This window comes from Podarcis bocagei (genome assembly GCF_964188305.1).
Source record: "Podarcis bocagei genome assembly, chromosome: 3".
NCBI classification, from domain to species: Eukaryota; Metazoa; Chordata; class Lepidosauria; order Squamata; family Lacertidae; genus Podarcis; species Podarcis bocagei.
In genome coordinates this window covers 110,568,421-110,593,253 of record NC_138127.1, presented here as the reverse complement: position 1 = coordinate 110,593,253, position 24,833 = coordinate 110,568,421, and the positions used below count along the sequence as shown (strand labels likewise).

The 24,833-nt window shown below is 48.3% G+C and overlaps 1 protein-coding gene and 1 long non-coding RNA gene across 3 annotated transcripts in view; one reads left to right on the top strand and one right to left on the bottom strand.

Moving 5' to 3' along the window:
- LOC308584290 overlaps positions 1-5,158 on the bottom strand; it is a 45,362-nt gene extending 40,204 nt beyond the window's left edge. For both annotated transcript variants that reach the window (XR_014006745.1, XR_014006746.1), the window contains exons 1-2: positions 5,104-5,158; positions 1,203-1,362 (exon numbers count right to left, since the gene is read on the bottom strand). This is a non-coding gene — a long non-coding RNA (uncharacterized lncRNA). The remainder of the gene's footprint in view (positions 1-1,202; positions 1,363-5,103) is intronic.
- KCNK3 (potassium two pore domain channel subfamily K member 3) overlaps positions 4,893-24,833 on the top strand; it is a 106,409-nt gene continuing 86,468 nt past the window's right edge. Inside the window, exon 1 of the mRNA XM_081188831.1 lies at positions 4,893-5,332. Coding sequence (XP_081044957.1) covers positions 5,050-5,332 — 283 coding nt within the window. The 5' untranslated portion in view covers positions 4,893-5,049. The remainder of the gene's footprint in view (positions 5,333-24,833) is intronic.

Below are 24,833 nucleotides of genomic sequence, written 5' to 3'. Positions count from 1 at the left end.
TACACCTTCAGCCTCCGACACCTCTTCTTCCCAGTCTGCTCCCTCTGATCGCTCATCACCATCCCACCACCACTCCCTGGTCTCTGAGCCTTCTTCCCTTGATGGTTCCCCAGCTGGTTCCTCCCACCATTCCTCTATGTCCTACCAGTCCTTGACACTGGATCCGAGGTTCCCCTCCCCTGCTTCACCTGGTCCTCCCACTGAGGGGTGTGTGGATGTTTCACCAATGAGAGCTGACAGCAGGAGATAGAGTTCTCTTGATAGAGAACTTTTGGGAATGTTGAGGATAGCAGCAGAGGATGTATTGATGAAATATTATCCTTCCTCACTCACGCTAGTGAGTCTGTAGCAGAGCACATTCCCTTCCACATTGTAGGAAGCCAATTCATGGATTCATTAGAATCATTTGAGTTAAGCAATCCAGTCTGGCTTGTCCAGATTGGATTGTTCATGGTAAATCCTCTTTAGTTCCCTCTTAAAAATAATACTGACGCAGCAGTCTTTTTTAAAAAACTAATGATAAGGTTTACTTATATTCAGTTCACAGTATGGTCCTGAAAGCAGGCTTGATCTTGTAGTTACAGCTACAGAGAAAAGTGTGGGTTCATCCTCTTGAGAGGGATGAGCCCATGTACTGCTGGCTGAGGGCCAGCAGACAGCAAAAGCATCAAGATGGAATAAAGCAAAGAAGAAGGAATGAGAGAGGAAGGTGGCTGCGTGACTGGACCTTTTGTGGGGTCTGGAAGGGTCATGCCCACCTACCTGGTCACCTGCAAAGGAAGGATGCTCCAGACCAGGTGTGACAGGAAGTCCTCCTGGCTGGGGCAACATTCCCCTGCATGTCCACTCTGGGCAAACAGGAAATGTTGCATTTGACTGTTTCAGTGATGTTACATCCCATAGAACTCACTGGAGCATTTTATTTTAAGGTGCCCAGAGAACACTGTGTTTGCCACCCTCTGTTGGGTGATAGGCCCCTGCCTTGGAAAACAAACAAGGAGAAGACCTAGATTCCTGTCCTTGTCTCATGCAGAATTCAAGGAACCTGAGGAGCAGAGCACTCAAATGATATTAGGCAACAGAGCCTTGCAAACCTGCCGTATTCCTCTAGTGGCACCTGTGATCAAATTGTGTTGTCTCTCTGTGCATGGAAGCATCCCACAGGAGCCAAGCGCGGCCAATTATTTATAAGTACACCAAACCTTTCTTATTCCTCAGAGGACTCTTCCGGAGCCTGACAGGCATCAGTGTGGCGTAATATTGTCTTCCTCGCTTTTGTCCTTGTGCTGGGGGTGGGGGGAGGCTGGAAGCATCTTTCCAGAGAAGGGGTCTCGCTGCGGGTGGGCCGCAGGCAACTCAGCTCTGGAGGCAGAGGGGAAGGGGAACATGGAGGTGGCCCTTCGCCAGCTGGGTGCGCACCAGATGTTTTGGACTATAATTCCCACAAGCACCACCATGTGGCCATAATGATTGGGACTGATGGGAGTTGTAGTGCAGAACACTAGCTGGCAAGGGGAAGCCAGTTCAGGCAGCAATGCGTCCTCATTGATTTGTTTGCACACATTTTCACTTTTAAAATCCCTTTGCTGGGAGTTGTGCACATTTACCCCCCCCTTAAAAAAAGTAAGGATGGTATTCTGCCACTGTTTTATTCTGACAGGCCTTTGCAAACTGACAGGGTTTTAAAAATATATATATTATTGTTAAAGGAAGTGGCTTTTAACAGTGCTGTACTGTTTTTATTATCTGTATAGACTTGGGTGTTTTTTATTGTTTACATGGTTTTAGTTTAATTACTTTTAAAATGATTATCTTTCATATGTTCTTAGTGTCTTGTATTTTGTCAGTATTGTTTTAATTTGGGTGAGATGCCTTGAATCTTGGCCCAGTGGGAAAAGGCAGGTTATAAGTAAATATAAAATGAGGTTTTACACAAAGTAGACCCATGGAAATCAACAGACATGGCTAAGTTAGGTCCATTAATTTCAACAGGTCTACTCTGTGTGAAACTGTCCTAAAGAATCGAAAAGAAGCAAGGGAACCCTGATAGAGTTGGCAGAGGGAGGATAAATATTTGGAATGAACGGAGAAGGAGTTTGAAAAGTCTGCTGAATCCTTCCCTCATTACTATGGGATATCATAGCCCCCTTTTAGTGGAATGCCAATTTTAGTCTTTATAGAGAGGTTGTGCAAATGAGGGCAGGAAAACTGTAAAGAGTCAGGTGGCACCTCCAAGACTAACAGATTTAGCGTGGCTTCTGGAATCCTCTTTTTGCCAAATGAAGGAAGTCCTGCTCCCAGCTGGTTGATAGACACTCGCATAAAAGCCCAGAAGAAAACTTTTTTTGCAAGCTGTGGTCCTAAAAGGCCACGAGATGCAAAGGGAGCACTTTGCTCGCGACATTTCTAAGCACTTCCCAAATACCTGAAGGAGCGTCTCCACCTCCATCGTTCAGCCCAGACACTGAGGTCCAGCTCCGAGGGCCTTCTGGTGGTTCCCTCGCTGCGAGAAGCCAAATTACAGGAAACCAGGCAGAGGGCCTTCTCGGTGGTGGCACCCGCCCTGTGGAACACCCTCCCACCAGATGTCAAAGAGAAGAACAACTACCAGACTTTTAGAAGACGTCTGAAGGCAGCCCTGTTTAGGGAAGCTTTTAATGTTTGACAGACTATTGTATTTTAATATTCTGTTGGAAGCTGCCCAGAGTGGCTGGGGAAACCCAGCCAGATGGGCGCGGTATAAGTAATAAATTATTATTATTATAAACGTGTACAAGAGAAGAGCGGAGTGACCTATTCACAGCGGTAATTGATTCCGTCTGGGCCCTTTAATCTAATACTTGTAAGATTCTCTTGTGGCACTAGATGCCTTCGTGGGCATCCACTGAAGTGGAATGATGGAAGATTCAGGACAGGGGAAAGGAAGACTTTCCCCATGCAGCGTAGAGTTAGTCTATGGAACTCACTCCCACAAGAGCCAGGGACGGCCACCAACCTGGATGGCTTTAAAAGAGGACTGGGCAAATTCAGGGGATTAATAAATAAGGGGATTAATAAATAAGAACATGAGAAGAGCTCTCCTGGATCAGGCCAATGGGCTCATTTAGTCCAGTGTCCTGTTCTTGCATTGGCCAGCCATTCCCCTTTCACCAGGCGATCTGGTTTATCTTGTAAAGCACATAGCTGAAGCACAATTGCAAAACAATAATAACGACATCAGAAGGTGAATTTTAAAATACTTGTGGGAAACAAGAGCCCTCTCCCCTCCGGCGGTTTCTAGCCACTGGTATTCAGAAGTACTGCTGCCTCTGATTGTGGAGGCAGAACACAGCCATGATGCCTAGTAGTCACTGACAGCCCTCTTCATGAATTTGTCCAATCCTCTTCCAAAGCCGTCTAGATTGGCGGCCATCACTGCCTGCTGTGGGAGGAAGTTCTGTAGCTTAACTTTAACACTTTAGCTGTGGTTCCCGAATTGCAAGGGACTGGGTCCCTACCAGCCCCTACAAGTCTGTGAGTCTATGACCTCAGAAGGTGGTGGACTCACCTTCCTTGGCTGGCCACCTGTCAGGAATTCTTTATCTAAGATATGGTTACCAGATTCTTTTCAATGAATCCGGGGACACTTTTAATTTTTTTTTTTAGCTGAGTAGCAACAGGGAGTCAGTAGTTGGGATGGTGAGGCAAAAGACCCTGGGCCCAAACACGCATGCATGTTGTATAAAAGTGCAAAGTCCTTCTTTCACACCCTGTGAAACATAAATGCACAGAGTTTTAAAAAAACTGGGCAACGGCCGCCCACCCGCAAGTCGCGAGCCTCCCCTGGTCTGTCAAAACAAAGGGGGAAGGGGGCAGGAGATCGCACAAGACACATCATATGGGGACTTCCAGAGAGGGAAAATGGCAGGCACCACAGCAGCGAGCAGCTCCTGAAGCCAGCCAGAGCCAACTGCGCTTCCAGGCTGCTGAGGATGCCACTGCCACGTTTCCCGGGGACAGATTTGGAAATCTGGGGACATTCCGGGGACGGGATTTGTCTGGGGACAGATTTGCAAATCCGGGGACTGTCCCCGGGAACCGGGGACGTCTGGTAACCCTAATCTAAGATCCCTGCATTGCAGGGGGCTGGACTCTTGGGGCCCCTTCCACCCCTGCAATGTTATGATTCATTGGGATTTTAAAACAAATGTTGGGTGGCCATCTATGGTGGATCCTTTCGCTGTTATCTCTGCATTGCAGGGGGTTGGGCTAGATGACCCTTGGGATTCCCTCCACCTGTACAATTGCATGATTCTGCAACATAGAGGCTTTTAAAACAGAGTTTGTGTGGCTGCCTCTGGGCCTTTCGCTGCACTAGTAGACTCTTGGGGTCCCTTCCAAGGCTACTACTCAATAATTCTATAATTCTATGCTACCCCATAAGTCTATAATCCCCCGGAGGTTTGCAAAGACAGGTTGGACGGCTGTCTCTCAAGGACCCTTTCCCGGAGGTCCCTGCCCCGCGGAGGCTTGGACAGGACCACTCTTCCAACCCTCCCAAGCTAGCAAAGTGCGTGGGGCAAGGAAACAGCACCCCTGGGATCCAAGCTCTTGCGGGCCCGGGGGTCTTCTCCCTGGGGGGGGGGGTCCTCTCTCCTTACCCCTCCCCTCCGCACCCCGTCCCCCCTCCCCTCTAAGGCCGCCCGCCCAGGCGGCGTGGCCCGGGCTCTCCTGGAGGTGGTGCTGAAGGGACAGCTCCGCGGCTCCCTCCCTCCCTCCGCCCTCCGGCGCGCTCTCCCTCCCCCCGGGGAGCCTGGGCGGCGGGTGCTGCCCGCCCGCCCGCCCGCCCGCCTTCCCGGAGCAGCCGTCGCCTTGGCCAGCCCAGCTGCCGCGGGAGCCTCAGCAGCGGAGGCAGCAGGCAGGCGCCGGAGCAGCAGCCATGAGCCAGGCAACGGCCGCTTCTTGCGTCTCCTCTCCATCCTCGTCTCCCTCGGCTGTAGCAGCAGCAGCAGCAGAAGCGCCCTCCGCTCGCGGCTCCCCGGCGTCCGGCAGCCCCAGCCCGGCGGGACCATGAAGCGGCAGAACGTGCGGACGCTGGCGCTGATCATCTGCACCTTCACCTACCTGCTGGTGGGCGCCGCCGTCTTCGACGCGCTGGAGTCCGAGGCGGAGACGGCCGACCGGACGGCGCTGGAGGAGAAGCAGCTGGAGCTCAAGAGCAAGTACAACCTGAGCGAGGCCAACTACTGCGAGCTGGAGGGGGTGGTCCTCAAGCTCAAGCCCCACAAGGCCGGCGTCCAGTGGAAGTTCGCCGGCTCCTTCTACTTCGCCATCACCGTCATCACCACCATCGGTAAGGCGGCCTCGCCGCGCGCCCATCGCCGCCGCCGCCGCCTGCGCCCCGGGGCGCCGCCGGAGGCTGCACGAAGCCCCCGAGGGGGTGGGTGGGGAAGAAGGACTGTCCCCAGAAAGTGTGCGTGCGTGCCTCTCCCCCCCCCACATTCCACCTGTATAGTTTGTCCTCAGTTTCCCCTTTGGGGCCGGACCTGCCTCTCCCCCCAGCGCGCCCGCTGCGTTTCCGAACCGCTTTCCCACTTTGGAGAGGGAGACGCCGGTTTGGAGAGGAGTTGGGCAACTTAAGAACGGGCTTCGGAAACCTTTCGCTGAGTGGTTTTCTTTCTTGCGGGGACGGGGGGGGGGGTTCCCCTCCCTTATTACTTTACTCTCCAATAGACACACAAAGCCCCTCTTCCAGCTATATAATCGCGCTCTCTCTCCATCATCATCCAAACTCAGTACACGGCTCACGCCCCGATCCCGGTCCACCCGTTTTTTCCTCCTTCGCCTTCTTCTGTTGTATCCCCCACCCCCGCCCCGAAAGAAATCTCCGGGTGGGGTGTGCGCAGGAGATGGCACGTTCTCAGCGGCGCCCGGAAGAAAAATCTCCCTTAAAAAAACAGCAATAGCCTCCCAGACCTAAAGCAAACCTGTTTCTAGAAAAGTGGGGGACTGGTTGTTTTTATAATGACCCCCCCCCCACCTCACTAGGCTTCTATGGAAAAAGTGGCGAGGGGCGCTGAGAGGTCTGGAGGCAGAGAGCGTGAAATGCATGCTAAAGCGCGGAGGAACAATGAAGACAAAGGGTCTTCCCTGGAAAGCAGACCCCTCCTCTCTTGTCTCTCCCCCCTCCCCATTTAAGACCACCAAACCAGATGGCTGGTTGGGATTGGAGGCGCGACTGTGATCTCCGGAATTTCTCGTGGAGGGTCGTTGGTGTGTCTGGGTAGAAGCTGTGGCCGAATGATCTTTTGCTGAGTTGGGGGTGGGGGGTGGGAGGGCGGCGGCTGTCGATTATGGGATGGGGGGCTGCTTAGGGTACTAAGCGAGCGGAACTGGGGCAGGTTTCAAGTCCCCAGTGAACTCAGAGGCAGCGCTTGGACGAATTTATCGCATTATTGACCCCACTGTCTTCCGAAGCATGCTTACCAAAGAGTAAATGCTGTTGGGCACAGTGGAAGTTACTTCTGAGTAAACATGCAGTAGGGTGCGTTATTGGGCTGCGAACAGGAGTATATAAATTTACTAGGAAGAGTTATCAGGTTTACTTCTGAGTAAAAATGCATACGCTGGGCCATAAAGATGTCTTTTGCACGAAATGAGGAAGGCAGTAGCTCAGAGGCAGAACAGCTGCTTTACTTGTAGAAGGTCCCAGGTTCAGTCCGCGGTGGCATCTCCAGGCAGAAGCGGGAGAGATCCTTGGCTGAAACCCTGGGCAGCAGCTGCCAGCCCGTGTCGACAGTATTGTATTGGATGAGCCAGTGATCGCTCTGACTGTCATAAGGCAGCGGCCGAGGTTCTTACTAGATGCATTCACTGTGCAATCCCACGCCTGGTCCCTCAGAAGCAAGCCCAGCGGGGTCTACTCTCGAGTAGGCGCGCCGGATCGCGGCCTGCAAGAGTTAGGAAGCACTTTTCGGACCCCCTCCCCCTTGCCATCTGTGCGTGACCGCTTCCTAATCCCTGTAGGGAGAGGGAGACGACGCTGCGTGTGATGCAGGCGATTTATTAATCTGTCGTAAAAGGCGTGAGCTGACTTTATCTACCTGCCCTCAAGTGGGGTGTTTTGGGGGGTGGGTGCGTGGGCTTAGCAAGAGGAAGGTTGCCCCCCCACATACCCTACTGCGCAGGAAGCGACTGAGGTTCAGGAAGGTTGTTTTTCTTCCTGCTTCTCGGGGGTAAAACAAAAAAGGATCTCCTTTGCTCCTCGTGGATTCAGGGCTCGTGGGTTGTTTATGGGGAACACCCAGCCTGTCGTTTTGCCAGTTTCCAAACATGTGAATCAAAACACAGAGGAAGCCAAGGCGGGGGGGGGGGGGAGGTCTCGCCGTGTCTGCAATGCGCAGGATTCCTGCGAGTGGGCAGCGTTGCAAATAGAAGGGGGGGTTTCCTTGCCCAGAGAAGTCCTATACTTCTTTGCCACCCTCCTTTCCACTAAGCTTCGGAAGATCCTCTGCGCGAGGCAAGAGCCTCAGATCTTTAAGAGCATCTTTCAGTCTGCAGTTGTGAGCACACTAACGAAGGAGTAAACGCCATAGAGCCCAGTGGGACTCACTTCGACGTAATCGTGGGATCCTGACCTGCCAAGCTTTCAAGAATCATAGAATCATAGAATCATAGGGTTGGAAGAGACCACAAGGGCCATCGAGTCCAACCCCGAATAATCCAAATGCGTAGCAATGTTTTTTTCCCTTACCCGTTTTGCGTGCTTGGCGTTCCAGGGCTTGTTCCCATTGTACAGATGGAGAGTTGAGGTGGGCAGAAAGGAACCCGTGTCAGAAGGCGGAGAAATTAAATCCCAGGTCTTTTTGGCCCCAAAGCATCCTTGAAGTTTTCGCTTGGGTCTATTTGTTGTTTCCTCATCGTACTCAAAGTGCCCCCCACCCTCATGGGCTAAGTCATGTGATCTGAAGTGGGTAGGCAAGAAACCCCTGGATTATCCCAAAGTTCATTAGCACAATATTAGATATTCTATGGAGAAATTGAGAAAAGGACCCTTCTGTAGGCAGAAATGTATTAATTGCACCTCAGTATTTTCTCTTGCCTCCATACAATAAAGTCGGAAAGGTCAGATGTATTGCAAAGTCTCAATCTTCAGCTGTGCATGATGTAGTTCATCTTCAGTTCTGTGCACTTTTACTTAGGAGTAAGTCACATTGAACTTTTGAGTGAGCATAGAATCACGTTGCCTGTTGAGTAAACTGGGCAGGCATTCGCTTTGACCCTTCCGACATTTCTCTTCTTAATGGGGACAGAAGGCTTTCCTTTGACGCTTTTTAAAAGGAGAAATTATGTGCCTCTGTTTACGACGTATTAAGCCAGCTACAAATAGAGCATTTTTAAGGACAAACGAATGCAATTGGGCGCAGTTTGACGCGCAGAGGAAGAGATCAGTTTAAGCTCCTAACTCTTGCTTGCAATCAGATTAATTCCTGATTTATGCCGCTGCTCTGGAATTCTGGCCAAAGACCTCCAGAGGCCAGACAGCCTTGAAGCCTGTTGCAGTGCTTCCAAATTGTTTCTCAAATCCCGAGCTCTTAAAAGCGCTTCCCTGCAGAGTCTCCTTGAAATATGGCGCACACCCTCTCTTCCTGGTTTCGATTTTTTTGGTGCTTTCCCTCTGTGCTGAATTATTTCACTTTTTAAAAAAATCTTTCTACGGCTTTTCCTTCTCCTTCGTGTTCAGAACACCTTTTTGAGAGAGGACACTGACTGCTGTTTCCGGTTGGCAATACTTATGCCCAAAAAGAGTATTAATAAAACAAAGAAATAAATAAATGCAATTGAATCAATAGCAGCAGCAAAACCAAAATCGGTTACTCAGTGCAGGTGTCCCAGAAAAGGACAGCTTTTTATCTTCTCTGAAATATTTATTCTTTATTAAATTTCTATACCAACCTTCAGCCAAAGATCGCAGGGCAGTTTATAATATAACAACGGAAAAATATATAGCATAATAACAAACAAAAGCAATAAATCCCAAGTTCCAAAGGACGTAGATTGTTAAAGGCCTGGGAGAAGAGGGATGTTTTGCCTGGCACCTGAAGATATATAATGAAAGGACCAGTTGAGCTTCCTTGAGGACAGCACTCCACAAACATGTTAGCCAAATATTTGAAGATGGTGCAAGCATGTTTTCTGCCTCTCCAGAGGGTAGGACTCGAACCAGGGGCTTCAAACTGCAAGAAAGGAGACTCCAACTAAGTCAGGAAGAACTTTCTGATGGTCAGAGCTGTTTGACAGGGGAACAGACTTTTCAGAAGGTGGTGGACTCTCCTTCCTTCGAGGTTTCTAAGCAGATGGCCCTCTATTACGGAGGCTTTAGCTGAGATTCCTGCATCTCAGGGGGTTGGACTGGATGCCCTTCAGAGGTCCCTTCCAACTCCACAATCCTATAATTCTAAGTCACAAGAACAGAAAGAGTCCCTAAACCAGGGGTCAGCAAACTTTTTCACCAGGGGTCCGGGCCACCATCCCTCAGACCATGTGGGGGGGGGGCGGACTATATTTTGGGGGATAAAAGAACGAATTCCTATGCCCCACAAATAACCCAGAGATGCATTTTAAATAAAAGCACACATTCCTCTCATGTAAAAACACGCTGATTCCCAGACCGTCCGCGGGCCGGATTGAGAAGGCAATTGGGCTGGATCCGGCCCTTGGGCCTTAGTTTGCCTACCCATGCCCATGCCCTAAACCCTCTGACAGTGGCCTTCTCAAATCCCATGGCACTTGGGGAAGTGGCGCTGTTGCTTGCTACAGAATGTAAACGGCAGCTGGACTCCTTTAGGGAAAAGGCCTCTCTGACTTTTGTAGGTTCCTGACTCTGGCAAAAAAGAACCAGGGCACTTGTTGCAAAAGAGGCTATGCTGGCTGGGGAAGTTTTTAATGTTTGATGTTTAATGTTTTATCGTGTTTTTAATATACTGTTGGGAGCAGTCCAGAGTGGCTGGGAAAACCAGGGTATGATAATAATAATAATAATAATAATAATAATAATAATAATAATAATAATAATTTGGCTGCACTAGTTGCTAAGTCCAGCTCCATGGAAAGCAGAGGCCAATTCCAGAGGTTATAAGGGATTGGATCAGTTGGAAAACTTGGCCCAAGACTCAATTGCTATTGCAGTTTTTGGCACACAATGGCTGTGGGAAAATTGCAACCTTCGCTAAGATCCCAGTGGCTTTAGTGATGGCAAATGTGCCAGTACCAGTGGAAGGTGGTCAACTCTCTTTGTTGGAGGTTTTCAAACCAAGGTCGGGTGGCCATCTGTTGCTTTAGCTGTGATTCCTGAACTGCAGGGGGCGGGACTAGATGACCTTTGGGGTCCCCTCCAACCCTCCAATTCTATGATTCTGTGACCAAGAGGTCAATCCCCCCCCCCCGCAAGGTTGTGCTGGAATTATTGTATATATTGCCTTTGAGTGACTTTGTTTTGTTCAACCTTGATTATTATCATTTAGTCTTGATAGTTGCATTTCTTTATTTATAAGAATAGTTGTATACTGCTGCATCATAAAAAAATAAACCGAAGCAGTTTACAGAAATGAAAACATAAAAACCACGCAACAGCATCCATATAAAAGTTAAAAATAGACCTCAAACAACAGTTGTGGACCAATGTGTCCTTAATTGCAGTCAGAAGCCTGGCAGAATACAAAAGTTTTCAGCAGGCTTTTAAAAGTTGACCCAGAAGGTGCCTGGTGAATTTCCAGTGGCAGAGAGTTCCAGAGGACAGGGCCAATGACACCAAAGGCTTAGCTTCTTGTTGTCAAAAGAACCCCAGCAACTTGGGGGATGACCAATGATGCTCTTGCAGATGACCTCAATGACCAAGTGGGGATAGGAGAATTCAGGTGGTCCCTGAAGTACCCTGGGCCTAAGTTGCCCCAGGGCTTTGTGAATTAATACAAGAAACTTGAACCATAATGTATTTATGTTTGCATGTTACGCAAAATTCTCCAAGCAGCTCGCATCACTTTTCAATACATAAATACCATACGATTAGAAGAATTAATTCAAACACCTGTACACATGAAACAAACCATAGCGGTCACAGGAAGCACACTGGCAGCAAATTTAAGCAGTCTGTTGCTGTGACAGGATTTGAATCCAGGACTTTGAGCTTCTAATCCTACTGTCTGTCTACATACTTTCTGTTTTCTTCCATGACTTCCTTCCTTCCTTCCTTCCTTCCTTCCTTCCTTCCTTCCTTCCTTCCTTCCTTCCTTCCTTCCTTCCTTCCTTTGTGTGTGTGTTATCAATGGTCAAATCTCATAGAAATCCATGAGAAAATAATAGTAAAAAGTGGAGTGAAGTGCCGGTTTGATGTAAAGGTTAGAGAGTGTGTTGGAGTAAGACATGGGAAAGACCCAGGGTTTAAATTCCCACTCAGCTGTGAAGCTCGCCGGCTGACCTTGAACCATCCACTGTCCCTCTGCCTTGCTTACCTCACAGGGTTGTTGTTGTGGGGGGTGAAAGGGGGAGGTGAAAAACTGTGCTCAGGGTGGAAGGCTGGAGTGGAGATATAACAAACAGATTAAGTTTGAAGCCAGCTCCCACTTCCAAACCAATTGCTCTCATAACTCAAGAGGATGCCTCTCATATCAGCGGAACGATGTGATATTTGAGAGATACAGCTCACAAACTCTTCTGCAAAATTTGGCTCCATGTTGCCTTTTAGACCTTTTTAGTTTTTAGATTGTTTACGGGAGTTACTTGATATCGTCTTGAGTTTAATTCAAGCGTGTGTATATTTACCCTGACTGTAAATTCCCTAGCGTTTATTTTATAGACTGTTGGGATCTAAATCTTAATCGTCATCTGCAATATCCCAGTGCAGAGAAGGACAACCAGAATAATCAAGGAGGCTGGAGCGAAATCACCTAAGAAAAAAGCGTACCGTGTCTGGGGCTTTTCAATTTTAGTTTAGACCAGTTTCTAGAAACTGCGGGAGGAGAAATCATTATTGGGCTTCAATTCTGCTTGTGAGTTTCCCATAATAGGCATTTGGTTGGCCACTGTGAGAACAGGAGGCCAGACAAGATGGACCACTGGCCTGATCCAGCACATTCTTCTTATGGAGCCTCCAGGTCCAGAGGCACTCTATTTAATATTTAACGTATTTTTAGTCTTTTGTGGGAAGCCGGCCAGAGTGGCTGGGGAAACCCAGCCAGATGGGCAGGGTATAAATTATTCAGCCTGGACACTGAGGTCCAGCTCCGAGGGTCTTCTGGTGGTTCCCTCCCTGTGAGCAGTGAAGTTACAGGGAACCAGGCAGAGGGCCTTCTCAGTTGCAGCACCCGCCCTGTGGAACGCCCTCCCACCAGATGTCAAGGAAATAAAGAACTATCTGACTTTTAGAAGACACCTGAAGGCAGCCCTGTTTAGGGAAGTTTTTAATGTTTGCTGTTTTGTTGTTTTGTTGTTTAGTCATGTCCGCCTCTTTGTGACCCCCTGGACCAGAGCACGCCAGACACTCCTGTCTTCCACTGCCTCCCGCAGTTTGGTCAAACTCATGTTTGTAGCTTCGAGAATACTGTCCCACCATCTCGTCCTCTGTCATCCCCTTCTCCTTGTGCCCTACATCTTTCCCAGCATCAGGGTCTTTTCCAGGGAGTCTTCTCTTCTCATGAGGTGGCCAAAGGATTGGAGTCTCAGCTTCAGGATCTGTCCTTCCAGTGAGCACTCAGGGCTGATTTCCTTCAGAATGGATCGGTTTGATCTTCTTGTAGTCCATGGGACTCTCAAGAGTCTCCTCCAGCACCAGAATTCAAAAGCATCAATTCGTTGGCCATCAGCCTTCTTTATGGTCCAGCTCTCACTTCCATTTGAAGTTTGATCACAGAATCACAGAATCACAGAATCATAGAGTTGGAAGAGACCACAAGGGCCATCGAGTCCAACCCCCTGCCAAGCAGGAAACACCATCAGAGCACTCCTGACATATGGTTTTCAAGCCTCTGCTTAAAGACCTCCAAAGGAGGAGACTCCACCACACTCCTTGGCAGCAAATTCCACTGTCAAACAGCTCTTACTGTCAGGAAGTTCTTCCTAAGGTTTAGGTGGAATCTTCTTTCTTGTAGTTTGGATCCATTGCTCCGTGTCCGCTTCTCTGGTGCAGCACAAAACAACCTTTCTCCCTCCTCTATGTGACATCCTTTTATATATTTGAACATGGCTATCATATCACCCCTTAACCTCCTCTTCTCCAGGCTAAACATGCCCAGCTCCCTTAGCCGTTCCTTAGCCGTTCCTTTTATTGTGTTTTTAATATTCTGTTGGGAGCTGCCCAGAGTGGCTGGGGAACCCCAGCCCGATGGGCAAGGTAGTAATAATCATCATCAACATCATCATCCACCCATCTCTTAGGACAGGCAGCATGATGAAGGGGACCCCCATGGGGAGTTTCCCATCAGCCTCCTTCTCTCGCTGGGACTGCCCCATAACAAGCCTTCTACAGTGGACGCTCGGGTTGTGAATGTGATCCGTGTGGGATGCACGTTCGCAACCCGCAGTGTTTGCAACCTGCGTCTGTGTGTCTGTGCACGCACGGGTTGAGATTTGGTGCACATGCGCAAAGCGAGATTTAGCGCTTCTGTGCATGCGCAACCACCAAAAACCGGAAGTAACCCGTTCTGGTACTTCCTGGTTTTGGCGGTCCATAACCCAAAAAACCCGCAACCTGAAGTGGCTGTAGCCCAAGGTATGACTGTTGTTGTTTAGTCGTTTAGTCGTGTCCGAGTCTTTGTGACCCCCTGGGCCAGAGCACGCCAGGCACTCCTGTCTTCAACTGCCTCCCGCAGTTTGGTCAAACTCATGCTGGCAGCTTCAAGAACACTGCCCCACCATCTCGTCCTCTGTTGTCCCCTTCTCCTTGTGCCCTCCATCTTTTCCAGGGTCTTTTCCAGGGAGTCTTCTCTTCTCATGAGGTGGCCAAAGTATCAGAGCCTCAGCTTCAGGATCTGTCCTTCCAGTCAGCACTCAGGGCTGATTTCCTTCAGAATGGAGAGGTTTGATCTTCTTGCAGTCCATGGGACTCTCAAGAGTCTTCTCCAGCACCAGAATTCAAAAGCATCCATTCTTTGGCAATCAGCCTTCTTTAGGGTCCAGCTCTCACTTCCATACATCACTACTGGGAAAACCATGGCTTTAACTGTACAGGTATGACTGTACTTGCCAGCAATTGGAAAAGTAGGAATGATTTGCGTGAATTCCCATGTGGATGTGACGGGAAAGGTGGCAGTTCATTCAATGTGCAGATCTGGTCCTGGGCACATCTAGGTAGGGCTGGGGAGTAAGCAGGATGGGGGAAACCCACGGAGAGCCTCTGCCAGCCAGTGCTGGCAAGACTGAGGTCAATGGGGAGCCGGGTGCAAAAGCATCTTTCTTCGCTTGGGGCTGCTTTGAGTCCCTCTGGCCGGTGCTCCCCAAGCTTTGCATGCAAATTGTTCAAGTTGGTTAATCCAGGGAATCTGAGGGAGGCTGGATTTGGAACCAAATGTGAAGAGAGAGAGATTAGGTGGAATTAGGATGGGGGTGGAAGGGAGGAGGGGAGGGAAAGGTCAAGCAACAAGGCAGCCACAGAGGGAGGGGAGGATGGAGAGTGAAGCCCAGAGCTTAGTTTTTACAACTGAGAGCCTGAGGTGATGCCTTCCGGGGGCTGATTCATGGTCCACAAGGACAAAAGGGCCGTGAGGGCTGGGAGAATCTGTCAGTTTCGGTTGATCCCAGTTTCTCATTTTTCCGCTCTTAAGTTCAGTTCTCCATATGAGTTTACGAATTCTTCTTCTTTTTAGAAGTCCTCATGAAAATTCTTCAGCACCTTACTGAGAATTTCTCCTAATATGCACATTTCCCCCCCAATTTTTTAAATTAAGTTTTCCACAATTATAACAAAGAAAAAAACACACAAAAGAAAACACATTACATAACTAAAACAAGGGGAAAAAATTTAAACACATATTTCTTGTAAAACCCAATTTATCTTTCCTTTTGGATTTAGTATATTAAGAAAAGAAAAGAAGATAGTTAATTGACGGAATTAATTTTAGTAGAAAAATGATATTGTTATAAGGTGATGCAATGAAATTCAGATAGGAGGGATCTGAGGAAGTCAGTTAACAATGAAATATGCACATTTTAAAGGCAGTCTAACCTGAAAATACACTTTTTTTTTGCAAAGCCCTTTCTGCTAGCATAATGAATTTACTGCACAGCCAAATTTGGAGAAGTGCAATTTCCCAAAGTTAATCTCAGTTTCTCATTTTCCCCATCTTAAATTCAGTTCACATTACTTTATGGATTCCTCTTTTTTAAAAATGTCCTTGCAAAAAAGCATTTTAGTCTGAATTTCTCGTGCGCCTTTTCGAAGGGAATTTTTGACTGATATATACAAAGGCATTTCTGCTAATAGAATGCATTTCTGAATATACACCTGTGTGGACACTTTCCCCTCATTGATGCAATTGTGTAGGCATTGCTCAGCTGCAGAATCGCACCACAAAATTCAGAGAAATGCAAATTTCAGAGGACAGGACTGCTTTGGTTCTTGTTTTGTAACTATGAATGGAATAGAATACATTCTCCACCTGGGAATGTCAGTGTCAGTTGTGAAGGTCAGGCTTACATGGGAGTGACAAACAAGCCCCACTTCCACGATTATAGTGAGGTAATATTCTGCATGGGGAAAGTGTGGCACAGAGAAGGTTTTCTTCCTTTCTCAAAATACTAGAGGGGAGGTCACTCATTGAAGCTGTGAATAGAAGGAGATTCAAGATGACCAAAGAAAGTCCTTCTTCACATGGCACATAGTTAGACTGCGGAACTGACTGCCACAAGACCAACTTGGATGGCTTTAAATATGGTTGAGATGGATTTATGGGGGGAAAGGCTACCAATGTCTGCTGGCCATGATAGCTGCACCATCGGAGGCAGTTTGAGTCTGAACAGCAGCTGGGGTGCTGTTGCTTCTCAGAGTTATCTAGTGGTGAGAGCAGGGCTAACCTAAGAACATAAGTTCTAGTTACAGGTAGGTAACCATGTTGGTCTGCCGTAGTCGAAGCAAAATAAAAAAAAATCCTTCCAGTAGCACCTTAGAGACCAACTAAGTTTGTTATACTGGGACGCGGGTAGAGCTGTGGGTTAAACCACAGAGCCTAGGGCTTGCCAATCAGAAGGTTGGCGGTTCGAATCCCAGCAATGATGGGGTGAGCACCCGTTGTTCGGTCCCTGCTCCTGCCAACCTAGCCGTTTGAAAGCACGTCAAAGTGCAAGTAGATAAATAGGTACTGCTCCAGCGGGAAGGTAAAGGGCATTTCCGTGCTCTGCTTCTCTTAACTGCCTCCGTCTGCAGAGTGTGATTCTCGGACTGCAGAGTGGTTGGAGAATTAGGGGAAAGGCCTCCTCGCCCTCTGGTTTATTTGCTCTGTGATGCTCCCACGCCACGGCGGCTCCGAAAGCACCCAGGCCGCTGTGGCGCATGAAACGCCGCCCTCCTCCCAACCGCACAGAATGTACGCTATCTCCGGAATCCCTGCTCCGGCCTTGACTCGGCGGCTCAGAATCACGCTTGGCTCCGCTCATGAGGCTGTGCTTATCTCCCCAACCATTTCCTGATCTAATTCTCCAGCCCTCGAGGAAATCTCCATTTGAAGATGAGCTTTGAACAACGCCTCTGTGTCGGCTCCTTTGAGGAACACGGCCGGCCACCCAGCATTGCAATGCAGCCTGCCAACGAAGCACATTGATCACAGGTGTGCTTCCCCCACTGAATCCGGATTGGGTGAGAGTAGTTTCTGTTCAGGATGTGCTCTCAGACATCTCGCATCCTAGGCATGTTTCTAGACCTCATGGTCTTGCGATCACTTTCTGGAGAGTTTTGAAGTTTTCGTATCGTAGTCAGTATGAAGATGATGATGATGATTTATTTATACACTGCCCATCTAGCTGGGTTTCCCCAGCCACTCTGGGCGGCTCCCAACAGAATATTAAAAACATGATAAAACCAGGCAGAGGGCCTTCTTGGTGGTGGCGCCAGCCCTGTGGACTGCCATCCCATCAGATGTCAAGGAAGTAAACAGCTATCGGACTTTTAGGAGACACCTGAGGACAGCCCTGTTTAAGGAAGTTTTTAATGTCTGATGTTTTATTGTATTTTTAATATTTTGTTGGAAACGGCCCAGTGTGGCTGGGGAAACCCAGCCAGATGGGCGGGGTATAAATAGCAAATTGTTGTTGTTGTTGTTGTTGTTGTTGTTGTTGTTGTTGTTGTTGTTGTTGTTGTTAACATTACAAACTTTCCCTAAACAGGGCTGCCTTCAGATGTCTTCTAAAAGTCTGGTAGTTGTTTATTTCCTTGACATCTGATGGGAGGGCATTCCACAGGGCGGGCGCCACCACCGAGAAGGCCCTCTGCCTGGTTCCCAGTAACATCACTTCTCGTAATGAGGGAACTGCCAGAAGGCCCTCGGAGCTGGACCCCGGTGTCTGGGGTGGAGACGCTCCTTCGGGTATACTGGACCGAGGCCGTTTAGGGCTTTAAAGGTCAGCACCAACACTTTGAATTGTGCTCGGAAACGTACTGGGAGCCAGTGTAGGTCTTTCAAGACTGGTGTTATGTGGTCTTGGCGGCTGCTCCCAGTCACCAGTCTAGCTGCCACATTCTGGATTAGTTGTAGTTTCTGGGTCACCTTCAAAGGTAGCCCCACATAGAGCGCATTTGGGGTTGGTAATCATGTTCTGGAGCCTCTAGACAATATGATGCTTGAGGGTCCAGTGACTCTGAATATGGAAGCTTCCTATTTATTTATTTTATTTTTATTTATTAAATTTATATATTGCAAAAGTTTTTTTTTAATTTCCCAAAACTTCACACATACGGTACATTTCGATACTTTTTTTTGCTTACCACCTCCTTTCCCTTGGTGTTTCTGTTTCTTTCCCTCTGCTGCACTCTGTCTTCTATGTCTTAAACCTTAACAAAACCAGTATAATCGTTAATCCCTTCTGTTGCTTGTAGTTCAAATCCTGGTAGCGTGTTCATCATGTAGCATTTCTTTAAATATTCCATTTTTCAACAAAACCTTTGTCATTAGGTTCTCTTATTTTAGCTGCCAATTTTGCAAAACCCATTACCTTAATTATCCATTCTTTTTTAGTGGGTATTTCTGCTTCTTTCCATAAACAATTAAAACAAAAACAACACAACAACACAACAAAACAACAACAACCCTTTCCCTCTATGTGGGGTTCCTGGGTGTGGGTCTCCGCTGCTCAGCAGAGGATCTCAAAGCTATCAAGGGCATGCTTAGAAGACGTTATGTGAAATAAGGATGGTGACTCCTGTATTTCAGAGGGTTGGGATAGATGACCCATGGGGTCCTTTCAAGCTCTTTATGATTCTATGCAATGCAATGTGGTTCACCACTGCAATTTATAAAGGTCATGAAATTCGCCTCCTTTGCAGAATTTCAACGCTTGGACCAACAGCATTTTTAGAGAAATGTTTTTCCTCCTTTTAGCAGAGAGGACAAACACTCTGCGTGGAGCAACGAGGCAGCCGTGTCATTGTACGGGGCAGGCAGCTGGCATTTTCTCCTCTGCCAGCCTGAGAACCTCTCCCTCTTTGCCAGCCTCCAACCTGCTTTCGGCCCAAGCTGGCAGGGGCTTCTCCGCAGTCTGCCGCTGCCTTGCCAGTTACGATCTCCACTGCCAATGTTGCATTTCTGCCTTTCTGTGCCAGCATCTGTTCTGCAAGCTTTTCTCTGCTCTTGCCTGAGAGGGGAAACGATATCCCACTGAGAACCCCTTCCTTTGAAACTTTCACTTAACGTAAGGACATAAGAACAGCCCTGAGGCTGGATCAGGCCCCTGGTCCATCTTAGTCCAGCATCCTGTTCTCACAGTGGCCAACTAGATGCCCCAATGTCAAACCCACAAACAGGATTTGAACGCAAGGCACTCTCCCTTTCTGGAGTTTCAGAAGCGGAAGTGGAGCTGGAGCAGAGAGACGTCCTTGCTAGTAGCCATCAAGAACCCTCTCCTCCTCTATGGATTTGTCTAATCCTCTTTTAAAGCCATCCAGGTTAGTGGCTATCCCTGCCTCTTGTGGCAGTGAGTTCCACAAGTGAAAAAGAACATTCTTTTATCGGTCCTGTACCTTCTAACATTCAGCTCGTATGGAGCATTGATGGTGAGCTTCGGGGTGGGATGGAGAGGTGCAAGGAGAAAGTTGGAGGCAGCGACGCTTCTGGATCCCAGTTCCTGGAAACCACAGGAAGGAAGAGGGGCCTTGTGTTCGAATCCTGATTGCAGGGTTCCCATATTGGGCATCTGGTTGAGCACTGTGACAATAGGATGCTGGACTATAGGGACCATTGGTCTGGTCCAGAAGGCTCTTCTTAGGTTCTCCTCGGTGTGAGAGGGCTTTTGTTTGTTTTTTGCTTGTCCCATCACTTTCCCCAGGAAAACCCATGCTTTAATAATAATAATAATAATAATAATAATAATAATAATAATAATAATAACAACAACATTTTATTTATATCCCACCCTTCCCAGCTGAAGCCGGGCTCAGAGCGGCTGACAACAGTAAAAATAGCACAGTTTACATAAAATCACAGTCAATTAATTGAAATACATTCTAAAATCAATTCAGAGTCAAATTAATGGCAACCATTGGGCTGGAGTTCTATGAGGAGTACAGAGAGAGGGGGTCAGACTGTGCCTTGGCCAAAGGCCTGGTGGAACAGCTCTGTCTTGCAGGCCCTGCAGAAAGATGTCAAGTCCCGCAGGGCCCTAGTCTCTTGTGACAGAGCGTTCCACCAGATCGGGGCCACAGCCGAAAAAGCCCTGGCTCTGGTTGAGGCCAGCCTAACCTCCCTGTGGCCCGGGACCTCCAAGATGTTTTTGTTTGAAGACCATAAGGTCCTCTGTGGGACATACCAGGAGAGGCGGTCCCGTAGGTACGAGGGTCCTAGGCCATATAGGACTTTAAAGGTCAAAACCAGCACCTTGACCCTGATCCCGTACTCCACGGGGAGCCAGTGCAGCTGGTATAGGACCGGGTGAATGTGATCCTGCAGCGAGGACCCCGTAAGGAGTCTCGCCATGGCATTCTGCACCCGCTGGAGTTTTTGGGTCAGTCTCAAGGGCAGCCCCACATAGAGTGAGTTACAATAGTCAAGCCTGGAGGTGACCGTCGCGTGGATCAGAGTGGCTAGGTCAGGGCGAGAGAGGTAAGGAGCCAACTGCTTAGCTTGGCGGAGATGAAAAAATGCCGCTTTTGTTGTAGCTGCAATCTGCGCATCTATGGAAAGAGAGGTGTTGAAGATTACACTCAAACTCTTAACGGACGGTGCTGGCACTAATTGCGCCCCGCAAGAGATTGGAGTTGCCTGGGAGTCTCAAGGGCAGCCCCACGTAGAGTGAGTTTTACCACTTTACCACTGAATTGTAGCAAATGTCAATCATAGAAAAACCCAGTTGAAATTTGCTACAATTCAGCAGTGGAAGTGTCCACTAGGACAAGTGTGGACGAGGTCTCACGCTCCTCTTTTCCAAGCTAAACATCCTCAGCTCCCTCAACTGTTCCTCACAGGGCTTGGTTTCCAGACGTTTGGCCACCCCTCTTCTGCACATGTTCCATCTTTTCAATACCCTTCTTACATTTCGGGTGCCTAGAACAGGACACAGGACTCCACCCGGGGTCTGACGAAGGCAGAATAGAGTGGGACGTTGCCACGGCTTTCTGTCTCAGTAGCTGTTCTTCCCTGGCGTTTACGCTGACTGCTTTTACCACTGCTGTTTCAGAAGGTATTTTTAATTGGCCGGTCGTAAGTTTTTATGGGAGCTGCCTCGCTTAAATAAATACGCAGGAATGAGATCACCACAGGGGCTCCCAGAACAGCAGGTATTAAGACTCAGGCAAAATGACGGGTTGGCACAGACAGCTGGCAGGTGGACGGGCTGTTCCATCATCTGAGCCAGAGGACAGAAGCACTTCCTGATACCCTCCCCCTTCCGACAGAGCTGGGGCACAACGCTACCCTTCCCCTGCCGCCTGGCAGACTGGCTGGAGTCCAGCTCAGGGGTTCGATGGGCATGGAATGTCCTCTTTGTGGGAATGTTCAGGGATGCAGGAGAGTATATATTGTCTGATAATAGCCTTTCCAACTTGTGTTAACAAGTTCACAATTTAGCAGAGTAACATTCCCCTTTTTAAACTCGCAGAGGATGCATTTGCTCAGACTCGCTAAAGCCTCTATAATAACTGTTCTGGTAAAGGTAAAGGTAAAGGGACCCGTGACCATTAGGTATAGTCGTGGCTGACTCTGGGGTTGTGGCACTCATCTCGCTCTATAGGCCGAGGGAGCCGGCGTACAGCTTCCAGGTCATGTGGCCAGCGTGACTAAGCCGCTTCTGGTGAACAGAGGAGCGCATGGAAACGCTGTTTACCGTACCGCCGGAGCGGTACCTATTTATCTACTTACACTTTGATGCGCTTTCAAACTGCTAAGTTGGTAGAAGCAGGGACTGAGCAACGGGAGCTCACCCCATCGTGGGGATTCGAACCACCAACCTTCTGATCAGCAAGTCCTAAGCTCTGTGGTTTAACCCACTGCGCCACCCACGTCCCACTGTTCTGGTATTTTCCCCATATTCCCTCATAAAAGATAAGACACGACACAATCTTCTATAAAAGTATAAAAAGAGTTTACTCACACATTCTGTTCACAGTCGGATCCCAGAAGGCACACTTAGCTTAGAAAAGTAACATACACCTGGAAACTATCTCATAAGGAGACAGTCCTTTTGTCCTCTCTTGGCTGGAAGCCAAGAAAGCATCTTTGGCTAATCAGATGTTGCTTCTTCGATGCATGTAGTCAAAGAGAGGGAGAGATGGCTGCCCCGCCCTGTGCTTTTGTCGTTACCTGCACAGGTGAGGCCACGCCCACCTCTAGTCACATGCAGAGGAAGTCTGTCCCAGCCCAGGAGGAAACAGGAAGTTTACCTGCTGGCTGGACAAACATTCCTCCCCATGTGTAAACATGTTCACTCTGGGAATGTTGTACTTGACTGCTCTTGTGTTCCACATCCCACTCACTTCTTCTCCTCTTCCTCCTCCTCACCAGAAAGGACCAGCCAAGGCCTCCATGACCAACTGGGACAATGAGAAAAATAATTCAGCCTTGGTGGTTGGTGGGATTCTTTTCCAACTGTTTCAGTGCAAGGACACATCCTTTCCTGTCAACAGCCCACCAGTCATTGTAATTCATAGCATGCCTGGTTGGTGGAGGCCCCGATTCACAGGCAGCGGAAGCTGGCAAAGCAGAGAGTGATGCAATAAGTTAACAGGCACCCTCTTCTGCCCCCAAAATATCTTTCAACAGAGAAACAGGGAGAGTCTGTCATGCTACTGTAGTGGAGGAAAGCAAGTTCATTCCTTTTTTTGAACTCCTATTTCTGGCCATGTCGGTTTCCATCACGTGGACTTTCTAATTTAAGGGCATATACCTTCGTGAGCTTTGCAGTGTCAGCATCGAGGAATCAGCACATGTACACTCAGCGTTACTTACCCATGCCGAAAATTTTGGTGGTTTTGAAGTGTGGGCTTGTGGGCTTTCACTTTCCCTCCTCCTCCGCAGAAATCCTAAAAACTGGGCAGGAGTAAAGCCTATGTCGTAGACCCCGCGGGCTTAATTTCATTTCCGTGTAAGTTCTGAGCAGGGGATTTCCACGGAAAATCTATCATCCTGTCTGCTTTTCGGCTGATTCAGTTTGCACAGCCCTTCTTTCAACTTTGTCATAGAATCGTAGACCGTTCCCTGTCAAACAGTTATCACCCTCAGAAAGTTCTTCCTGATGTTTAGTCGGAATCTCCTTCATTGTAGCTTGAAGCCATGGGTTCGAGTCCTGCCCTCCAGGGCAGGGGGAAAAGGGTGTTTTGTTTTTTTGCTGCTGCATGGAATTGCTCATAGTTACCTTGCCCCATGGGTCCCAAAGTCGTGGGGTAACACGACTTGCTTGCTTCCCGAATTTGCCTAAGCAATTTTGGAACTTTCCAGCAGTGATGCCGGTTTACATTTGTTAGTTGTTTTACACAAAGTCATAATAATAAAATGTCAGGGTGACATAGCAGCAAGACAAAATATAAGCAGATAAAATCAATTCAACAATCAAGTTGCAAACAGTGTACAAAACAAAATTCCTAAAACGCTCCTTCAAAAACACAAGGATAAGTTCTGCCACCCGCCAGTAAAAGCTGAGCCACACAACAGAGGCAGACTTAACCATGCAAAGCTTGGGTATAGGATCATAGAATTGTAGGGTTGGAAGGGACCCCAAGGGTCATCTAGTCCAACCCCCTGAAATGCAGGAATCACAGCTGAAGTGTCCTTGACAGATGGCCACCGAACTTCTGCTTAAAAACCTCCAAGGAAGGAGAGTCCACAGCCTCCTGAGGGAGTCTGTCAAACGACCCTTACTGTCAGAAAGTTCTTCTTCATGTTTAGTCGCAATCTCCTTCCTTGTAACTTCAAGCTACGGGTTCGGCTCCTGCCCTCCAGAGCAGGAGAAAACAAGCTTGCTTCATCTTCCACGTGACAGCCCTTTTGAAGAAGGCTATCACATCTCCTCTCAGTCACCTTTTATCCAGGCTAAACATCCTCAACATTCCTCATAAGAGAGCCAGTGTGGTGTAGTGGTTAAGAGCGGTGGACTCGTAATCTGGTGAACCGGGTTCGTTTCCCCGCTCCTCCACATGCAGCTGCTGGGTGACCTTGGGCCAGTCACACTTCTCTCTTAGGTCTCTCAGCCCCACTCACCTCACAGAGTGTTTGTTGTGGGGCAGGAAGGGAAAGGAGATTGTTAGCTGCTTTGAGACACCTTAGGGTAGTGATAAAGCGGGATATCAAATCCAAACTCTTCTTCTTCATAAGGCTTGGTTTCCAGACCTTTATCATATTGATGCAGCCTAGAATAGCATGTGCGCTCTCTCTCTCTCTCTCTCTCTCTCTTGCTTCTGTGCCACACGTGGACTCATGTTAAGATTGTGGTCCCCAGAGACCCCTTGATCCTTTTCACATGTACGATACAATACGATACGATAATCTTTATTGTCATTGTCCCATACAGAACAACGGAATTGAAAAAGATCTACATAAGATATTCGACACCCAACAAGCCTGCTATCCCAGCTATCCCAACCTGGTTAGCCCCCTAAAAACTCCGAAAGCCCATTTTTAAATACAATATACTCCCATAGAGACTACCTTACACTGTGTTTAAAACCAAAATCGTATTTGGGTAGAAACTGTTTCTCAGGCGGCTAGTCCTAGTCTTTATAACCCTGGACCTTCTTCCAGAAGGCAGAAGCTGAAAGAGATCATTTCCGGGGTGCGCACTATCCTGCGCTATCTCTGCAGCTTTCTTATGGTACCTGGAAGCGTAGATTTGATCCAAGGTGGGAAGAGTGCACCCAATTATTCTCTCCGCAGTCTTGACAACCCTGGACGGCATTGTTTTTCTCCTTGTAAGCCAGGTATTCCCCATCTTATATTTGTACGGCTGGTTCTTCATGTCTTAAGTGTGGAAACTTAAATTTGTCCCCATTGAAATTCACTTTGGCAGTTTGGGCTCCAATCTGTTAAGGTCACCTTGAATCCCAATTCTGTCTTCTGCAATATTAGCTACCTGTCCCAGTTGGGTGTCATCTGCAAATTTGATGAGCCCTCCCCCAACGCCTCCATCAAAGTTATGTAAAAAGATACAGAGCATGGCTGAGCCCTTCTAGT